The sequence below is a fragment of the Mytilus trossulus genome, chromosome 2 (genome assembly GCF_036588685.1).
Source record: "Mytilus trossulus isolate FHL-02 chromosome 2, PNRI_Mtr1.1.1.hap1, whole genome shotgun sequence".
NCBI classification, from domain to species: Eukaryota; Metazoa; Mollusca; class Bivalvia; order Mytilida; family Mytilidae; genus Mytilus; species Mytilus trossulus.
The window spans coordinates 72,492,089-72,502,249 of NC_086374.1; the positions used below are offsets into that span (position 1 = coordinate 72,492,089).

The following is a 10,161-nucleotide window of genomic DNA, read 5'->3' on the forward strand; positions in this document are numbered from 1 at the left end:
GTGAACCAACCAAACTACTTAAAACAAAAACAAAAATTAAATATTGTGATATTATGTAAACATGTGTGTAAGATTATTAACGATTGCTAAAGACCTATCCACATTGGCTTCTAGATATATATGTTTACCTTTTTTATGACTTAGCCATATGCAACGGGAGCTTGAATTTTTCATCTTTCATCCGTCCGTTCGATCGTCTCATTTCCTTTTCCACACTCCTGCTTCATTTCGCTCGTATATGTTCAATGTTTTAGATTTTAATGAGAGAAGTTTATGTATTACTGAAAAATTATTACACCAGAGTTTTCGATATAACAAACTATTTAAAACATTTACTAACTTTATCATCGGTATAAGCACATCATTCGTAAATATAGCTCCACATGTAGACTTATAATACGTTCAGGTATTTCACATTCAATTGTGTATGGAAATATTCTTTATAACGCAACAAAATTTCAGTATTCACCTCATAGCTAACAAATTCTTTAAATAGTCTTATCAAGAAGGGACATTGTTACGCTACTGTTGTCAGGTCATTAAAGACTGCATGTTTTGGTGAAATATTCATTCACTTGTAGGGTGGTTCTTAGCATCGGAATTAAACACATGTATTTAAAAACCAGTTGTTGGCATGACACGGGTTATGTTCTTTTCATATATGTTATGATCCTATGGTGCTAAACCCCTAACGGGAAAAATTGTGCCTAATATTGATATGATGAAGACATAATCTTTCAATCACTTTGATTGAAATTTGGAGCTTGCATGTAAGTTAACTGCTAGTACAAATGTAGTATGTTTATTTTCTTTGGTTACATCTTCTGACATCAGACTCGGACTTCTCTTGAACTGAATTTTAGTTTGCGTATTAATATGCTACATTGGTTAGAAGTATAGAGGAGGGTTGAGATCTGCTAAACATGATTAACCCCGCCGCATTGTTGCGCCTGTTCCAAGTCGGGAGCATCTGGCCTTTGTTAGTCTTGTATTATTTTAATTTTAGTTTCTTGTGTACAATGAGAAGTTTAGTATGACGTTCATTACCACTGAACTAGTATATAAATTTGTTTAGGGCCGAATGAAGGACGCATCCGGTTGCGGGTCTCTTTGACACATTTCCCATTTCCATTCTCAATTTTATTAATGACAATCATACACAATGCTGAGAACCACAACACACAGACAGAGTTCGAATTAGTGTTTTTAGTCATTTACTTTTCTACAGTTATGTACCCTTTAATCAATTTGAAAATTTAGACCTCTAAATTGCATAAAGTCTCCTCCAGCTCGAATCAAATTTGTAAAATTTTGTTAAACATTTCTCATAAAATGATGTTTTGTGCAGGTTTGCATCTGTTAAAAAATAAACAGAGATGTTGGTATTATATAAAATCTGACAACACAAATAAAAAGGGTGGAGATTTTCATGAATAAAAACATGTTTCTATAATACGACGTCAACTTTTCCATTTCTGCACCCACTGTATAAGAAAATTAAATCAACGTGTAGTTCGTTTAATCTCAGTTCTTCATTTGTTAAAATCCAAGTGCGACGTTGAATTTTGTTGCTTTTCTCCTAATTTCTGTGAAGGCATGCAAAAGGTGATTTTTTGGCAGATAATTAAAAAAGAAGGGATAATTATCCACAAAATCTTGTGTAATACGATATTTATCCACTCTCGAAAGTCAAATTGTAACTATTTAAAACGCTCGACAAGCCTCGCGTTCTATATTTGAAAATTTAACTGTTTCGAGTGGATAAATATCGTATTACACTCGATGCAGTGGTAGAATATAAATGTCTCATTTTGTTAAAGACCTTTATATATATTTGTTTCTTGACACATAATGTTTTTACCTTTTTAATTTTACTTATTGGGTTGTTGTCTCATTTACATATATTACCCATAATCATCTTTTTGTCTACTTACTTTTTTTTTTAGATCAAATGTGGATAGGATTGAATGATCGTCAAACAGAAGGACATTGGGTTTGGGATTCTGATAATTCAACACTCACGTATAACGATTGGTCCCCTTCTGAACCAAATGGCGGAGAAATAGAAAGCTGTTGTATGTTTTGTAAAGCTGCATGCTGGATAAGTAGTTACAGATGGAATGATGCTCCTTGTTATTTAAACTATGGATATGTGTGTGAGAAACTGTTGTGAAGAGATGTATTTCATTTAGCCTCAACATTTTGTTACCCTCTATTTTGGACTTTTCCTTCCATTTTAAGTCAATTTATTAAATTAGTAAATAACTGTATAAGATGTTCTCTCCACTGTTTCGAATTAAAACCGGTTTAAAAGACTAGCTGTTATAAATTGATTAAATGCAAATAAGGGAATTTAAAAATGATTAATTATAGATTTGTGTCCTTATTTTCAGAAGTATTCAATTGAAAATTTCTAAGGAAGTGATTGTCTCTCATTTCATGCATTTGAAACAGGCAAATGTTTTTTTCTTTTAAAAACTATTAAGAAAGAAAAACGGCATTTTGTTAGATTTGTTCACCTTTTTTTAAAAAGAATATGCAATATAGTCAATGTAAAAAACATTGAGCGGGCAATTGTGGATTTAAAGTATATCCAAATATTTATTTATTGGCTATTTATTGATAATATCTAAAAATACCAAATTTCTGACAAAAAGTCGACATAACAAGTGTAACATAACTTCTTTTAAAAGCACATGTGTGAAATGTAATTTGAATTTTAAAACATATATGTTCTTTAAAGATTCCTATGGTCATTCGAGAATTTCAGAATCATTGGGCTTTACCTTTTGAGTGTGAAATTTCAAGAAGAGTCGGAACCACCATAGTCATTGAGTTTTTTTTATATTTTTATAAATACACGCACTTGTTATATACAGTTATATATGAGAACATTTTTATTGGGAGACAAGAGACCGTGTCTTTGAAGTATCTATCTATATTGAAATCATATGTGAACATATGAAAAAAAAGAAGTCTTTACTCGACGACTTGTGTAAAGAGAGTGCATTTTGAATTTACATTGTATCACATATCAAATTTACTCGTTCATTGTGTGTTCATTTGTGTTACTACACTTTTTTAGTGAGTAACGCCAGTCCAATTGATATTGGTTTTATGGTGTGTCTTTCTATGTTGTGATGTTATACTATTGTTTCAGAAAAGGGAGAAGGTTTTATACCATTGAAACGTTTAATCCCGCTCCGATTGTTTGCATCTGTCCTAAGACTGGAAAACGATGTTCAATGGTTGTCGTCTGTTTATGTGTTTCCTAAGTTTTTTTTATAGAGATGAGACCGTTTGGTTCAACCCGTTTGCATGGTTTAACATTAGTAATTTTAGGGCCCTTTATATCTTGCTGTTCGGTGTGAGCCTAGGCTCCGTGTTAAAGACCATACCTTGACCTTGAGAGAGAGAGAGCTGTCCAGTGTTCTTTTATACCAATGCTTCTTATTCCTATTATAACAAAAGAGATTATTAAAAAGATAAATAACGAGAGAATAAGTTATCAAAAAGCATAGTTTATTGGTGATTTTTACACACGCAGTTTAATGAGGTAACAAATTTGATATTACTTTATGCATGATATTGTAGTTATTTCTTTTTTAAATATTTTTCTTAAGTTTTCATATTCATAGTTTCCAAAAAATCTAATGCTGAGTTCACACGTAATTCGAATTCGATTCGAATTACCTAATTCGAATTAGTTTTATTCGCATTCGAAACATTTCACGTTGTAACGTCAAATTTAATTCGAAGTACATTGCGCGTCAAATTGGCTACATACTGTCCAAACTACGTTAAGTCTTAATTCATATCCACAAAAACGTATTTCTAACGCAAATTAGATAATACGAATTGGCCAATTCGAATTAAAAAGTAAGAGTGTGTGAACGCGATTAGCGAATTCGATTCGCATTCGATTCGAATTCAATTCAAATTAAATGTCCGTGTGACCGATGCATAAATAAATACTTGTTGTTTTCCTTTTTCTTCATTTTTGGTCGTGTTGTTTTGCTTTGACATATTCCCCATATCCATTCTAAATTTTATTGGAAATTGAGATGATAAGTAATATGCATTCTATGTTTTTTTTTTTAAATATAGGTTTCAATAAATACTGAGTATTTTAGATAGCACATGAAATTTTGATTTCTTGCAACAGTTCAATCCAAGTTAATATTCTGGACTATCCCGTTCCTATCCTAAAAGTACAATTTCAAATTACAAAATCGTGTTTTCAAATTTAGTAGATTGGTTGCATTTGTGATGATTTATGTGATTGAATATTTAAAGCGACAGTAGTTTCTATGATTTCAGTTTGTTTACACAACACAAAAAGAATTGATTCTTTCTATTGGTTCAAGGGCCCTCTTTTGTTACATTGATCTGTCTTTCATACAAAGTCGATTTTAATTTGTAACAAGCATTTGTTAATTGTTGTATACGATGCATTACAGTATGTACTTGCCCAAGTCTTTTGTAAAAGTTCTTGAAAAAATATGATAACAGAGGCATATATCATGTATATATTGAATGCTTTTTCATGATTTACATCAGATAAAGAAATATAGGAAGCATGATAGTTATATAAACATTTCAAAACGGCAGGAGTTTTTCATTACCTTTTTATATTTCTTTAATACATAAATGACGTGGCTCTGTAGTTATCATTTGGTATTGAGCTATGGTACATTTGTTTTTATAGTGATTATGATTATTATAACACAATGTTTACTGCGATATCCCTATTTTGGACATTTTCACCTATAACATGTATAATGTCTGTTTGTTTTGTTCACACATCGTTGTAACTATATAATGGAATTTAATATAACTGTCATACAGAGAGAGATTTACCTAGCTTTAACATCAGATTTAATCCACTATTTTCTTTTCAATTACTATTCTTATTGTTCTTATTTTGATATGTTTATATATATTTTAGTATGGTTGTAAAATTATGTAAAGCAGTTTCACTAGGAAAAACTTAATTTAAGTTAGATACCGATTAAATGGTAATATTATAAAAAAGAGTCATGTCCTTTGTTTAGATTCTTGTACGAAACTCTTAATATAAAGTAAGTGAGACTGCTGGTAGTGTGTGTGTAAATTTGTTAACGTTTTTTATTACTTTTTTTTCCTTTTAAATAAAAGTGTTTATGAACTATAGATTTCTTTCTGCCTTACACAATGAGATAAAAGTCATCATACAGGGTAAATGAGTCAATACGACAAATAATAGCATGTTGTATGTGTACAACTGTTCATGTGTATTTGAACTTTTGTTCAGTACAGGCCCTACAATTTCGGTGGGGAGTAAAGTTGGTTTTTTTTGCATTTTTCACTACTCTGCTCCGTTAGCCAAAAGTCCGCTGCCCAAGACTAAACATTTATTTGGATTAAATTATAAGCAAAACATGTTAAGACATATAAGAAAAATTACCGAATATTGATCTTCGGACTCACAGTTGGAACAAAATTTAGAATAACAGCCAACTCCCAAAAATCCAATAATCGATTCATATTAAATACATGCCACAGTAGAATACCACTTGTCGAGACTCATAAATCGATTGAGAAAAAAAAACAAATCCGGGTTAAAAACTAAAACTGAGGGAAACACATCCAATATAAGAGGACAACTACGAAAAAACACAAACTAGAGGCTCTAAAGAGCCTGTGTCGCCCACCTTGGTCTATGTGAATATTCAACAAAGGACACAGATGGATTCAGGACAAAATGTGTTTTGGTGATGTAGATGTGTTTGTAGATCTGACTTTACTGAACATTCTTTCTGCGTACAATAATCCTTATCTATAAGGATTGGCCCAGTAGTTTCAGTGGAAAATGTTAGTAAAATTTACAAATTTTATGAAAATTGTTAAAAATTTACTATAAAGGGCAATAACTCCTTTGGGGGGTCAATTGACCATTTTGGTCATGTTGACTTATTTGTAGGTCTTATTTTTCTGTAAATTATTGCTGTTTACAGTTTATCTCTATCTATAATAATATTGAAGATGATAACAAAAAAAACGGCAAAATTTCCTTAAAATTACCAATTCAAAGGCAGCAACCTACTAACTAGTTGTCCAATTCATCTGAAAACTTTAGAGCAGATAGATCTTGACATGATAAATATCAACCCCTATCAGATTTGCTCTAAATGCTTTGGTTTTTGAGTTATAAGCCAAACACTGCATTTTATCCCTATGTTCTAGTTTGAGCCATGGCGGCCATCTTGGTTCGTTGACCGGGTCACCGGACACAATTTTTATACTAGATACGCCAATGATGATTGTGGCCAAGTTTGATTTTATTTGTTCCAGTAGTTTCAGAGGAGAAGATTTTTGTAAAAGATTACATAGATTTACGAAAAATTGTTAAGAATTGAATATAAAGGACAATAACTCCTAAAGGGGTCAAAAAATCATGTTAGTACTGTTGACTTACTTGTAAATCTTACTTTGCTGAACATTTTTGCAGTTTACAGTTTATCTCTATCTATAATAATATTCAAGATAATACCCCAAAACAGCAAAATTTCCTTAAAATTACCAATTCAGGGGCAGCAACCTAACAACCAGTTGTCCAATTCATCTGAAAATTTCAGGGCAGGTAGATCTTGACCTGATAAACAATTTAAACCCATGTCAGATTTGCTCCTCATGCTTCGGTTTTTGATTTATAAGCCAAAAACTGCGTTTTACACCTATGTTCTTTTTTTAGCCAAGGCGGCCATCTTGGTTGGTTGGCCGGGTCACCGGACACAATTTTTAATCTAGATACCCCAATGATGATTGTGGCCAAGTTTGATTTTATTTGGCCCCGTAGTTTCAGAGGAGAAGATGTTTGTAAACTTAACGACGGCGACGGACGCCGGACGACAGACGCCGGTACCAAGTGATGGGAAAAGCTCACTTGACCCTTTGGGTCAGGTGAGCTAAAAAGTAACACACTCAGAAACGAACTATAATTATTTAACAATGGCCATGTTTTGACTTGGTACAGGATATTTTAAGAAAAAAATGGTGGGTTGAATCTGGTAATTAAAATGACAACATTACATGACAGTACTACAATAGGAAACAGCAACCGTTCAACTATGAACTGTGAAATTGTAAACATTTATGCATTGAAAGAGGTGCGAAAGATACCAGAGGGACATTCAAACTCATAGATCGAAAATGAACTGACATCACAAGGGCTATAAAAGAAAAAGACAAACGGACATATACTAGTACACAAAACAAAACATAGAAAACTAACACGAACCCCAATAAAAAAAGTAAGCAGATATTGCTCCACATGTGGCACTCGAAGTGTTGATCATGTACACTCAAACCCTATAAATAGTATAATTCGGTAGGTCATATTCGTGAAAAGGAAACGGGATTGTAGTTACGTCACAAGAAACTTATCCGATTTCATCTGTGAAAGGGATACTAAGTATTCCATAATGGTCAACCGACTCGTGATGGCGGCTTTACAATTTACAAAGGAATGATTTCAACTCCACCATTTGGAACTCTTGGTTCAATAGCTTCCTTGTGAGCACCAACCCTCTATCGAAAAAAATCCTGATAGCAAATAAAAGCCCGGGAATATATCGTACCTAGATACATACTTCGTAAGCAAGCACTCTTGAAATATAGCTATATAAAAATGGAAAGTTCACACTTCGGAAGCTGAATTTCTTTCTTTTGTCGTTAGGTTTTGTTTTCACCAACCCTCATTGTCAGTTTTTATATGTAAATCTCCAGGAACGAGAAACACGTACGAACCACATAAACAAACTACTGAACATCATATTTCTGACTTTCTGCAGGTTTAAGTCAATTTTTAGATTGTTCCAGATATTGTAGTTTCACTTCAAAGGGAGAAAAAATACATAACACGCAATTTGCCATACTTGAAAGATTAAAAACTCGCTCATCAGGTGAATCGCTGTTCATAAATGGATAGCTTTGGAGTCAAACCACAGGCGATTGTAGAGGGGATCCTCACTTTTTCATATTATATTTGATTTTTTTTTTTCATATTTCAACTTATATAAAATTAGTTTTACTTATCAAATAGTCTTTCCAATGCAATTAAATTTAAAAAAAAAGTTTAAATGAGTTTTAACTTGATCAGTTTTTCTAATCACCGTCGAAACGACCGGAGGAAGGCCTCTCATTTTAAATATAACTACTAACGGATGGAAAAAGACTGTTAGGGAGAGGGTTGGGATCCCTCTAACATGTTTTATCCCGTTTATGTATGTGCCTGTCCCAAGTCAGGAGCCTGTAATTCAGTGGTTGTCGTTTGTTTATGTGTTACATATTTGTTTTTCGTTAATTTTTTACATAAATGAGGCCGTTAGTTTTCTCGTTTGAATTGTTTTACATTGTCTTATCGGGGCCTTTTTATAGCTGACTATTTGCGGTATGGGCTTTGTTCATTGTTGAAGGCCGTACGGTGACCTATAATTGTTAATGTTTGTGTCATTTTGGTCTTTTGTGGATAGTTGTCTCATTGGCAATCATACAACATCTTCTTTTTTATTTTTTGTCTAACATGTATTTGCATTAAATTCATAATTATTGATCAGGTTGAAAATGCTATCTATAACACTAACCACTAATTTTTTAGAAGAGGCAAAAGACAAAACAAAACATAGAGGTCTGATTCCGTTCGATTCCGTTAAATACCAATTCCACAGAGCAATTGGTACTTTGCGGAACGGAACGGAATAACAAATTCAAAAACTTAAAATCAGAATCAGTGTTTCAAATCATCGTCTGAAAGGACGACGGGAGGTCTGTCATCTTAGATATCCTAGTGAATGAAAGGAGTAAGACTTTTTCTCTCTGAAATTTGTCAAATTCATGATAATTTATCGGGACATGAATATATATTTACAGGATATTTCCCGATGTTATACATTATTGCACATTTTACATGTGAAGACGAGATTCAGTATACAATTGTGTTATCTGAATATTGAAACCCGTAAACACAGACATTTAAAGTTTGTTTTGTTTAAAAGTTGTTTTTGAAATTATGATAGAGGGCCGTATTGATACCTCAAATGAAATTCCGTTCCGTTCCGTAAATTACCAATTGCTCTTTCTTTTGTCTCCTACACATTTAGCCTAAAAGTACATGCCTGAATTATGTCACCATATATAGAAACACTTGTAAGGTGAAGTATTAGATTGTGTCAAAAATTGAAATATTAATGACAACAACAAAAAGCATAACAAATAATATATCTCGCTTTACAAACGGATTTATCTAACCGTTCAAAACTAACATCTTTAAGTGGCAAAATGATGAGCAGCAATACAAGCGGTTTTTTTTTTTATTTCACCGTGTAGTTTCATATCGGGCGCACTGCATCCTGAACACGAGGGTCGTATAAGATCCCCCTAACCAATACCTAAAATTAAGTGAATTTCTCATTTGAAACTGAAGATCATTTAGTAATTAAATGGATGTAAATAAACTTGTCATAGATACCAGGATAAAAAAAAAACATTTACCCCAGATGCGCGTTTCGTCTACAAAAGACTCATCAGTGACGCTCAGATGACAAAAATGTTTTTAGGGCCAAATAATGTACAAAGTTTATGAGCATTTAGGTGTTTGAGGTGACATCTGTCCATGTTTTAGTTGACAGGATGATTTTTATTCAATATATTATAATCCTGGTACCTTTGATAACTATTATGACCACACGGAAAACGGAGATATACAGTAAAAACCTACAGCGTCGAAAGGTATGTAGAGAACAAAACCATTATAAAAAAACATGGAATGAAGACATCCACGGTATAGACTAGCAGAAATCCGAATCTGAGGAGTTTTAACAACATTTCGAAAAGAAACTGTTACACTACTGAAAATACTACCATACTAGGCTATTATCATTATGCTTTACCGCAAACGAAAACGAGAGCGGATGCATAATGTGTTGAATTATGATGAGTATGTATCACAGGCACTTGTCTCAGGAAAATATTTCCTATATACCTTAATATAACATGTGATATATTAAGGTATATAGGGAACCGAAATTCTGAAATAAGTGCATGTGGTATGTATTACTACACGTATGGTATAAACAACAAAATGTGTTTTAAAGTTATTCAAGTATACACCTTTATTAGTTA

At 32.7% G+C, this 10,161-nt stretch overlaps 1 protein-coding gene across 1 annotated transcript in view; it reads left to right on the forward strand.

Annotated features, from left to right (window-relative positions):
- LOC134705383 (perlucin-like protein) overlaps positions 1-2,368 on the forward strand; it is a 58,071-nt gene extending 55,703 nt beyond the window's left edge. The window contains exon 4 of the mRNA XM_063564124.1: positions 1,947-2,368. Within this exon, the coding sequence (XP_063420194.1) occupies positions 1,947-2,173 (227 nt within the window). The 3' untranslated portion in view covers positions 2,174-2,368. The remainder of the gene's footprint in view (positions 1-1,946) is intronic.
- The last annotated feature ends 7,793 nt before the right edge of the window (positions 2,369-10,161 follow it).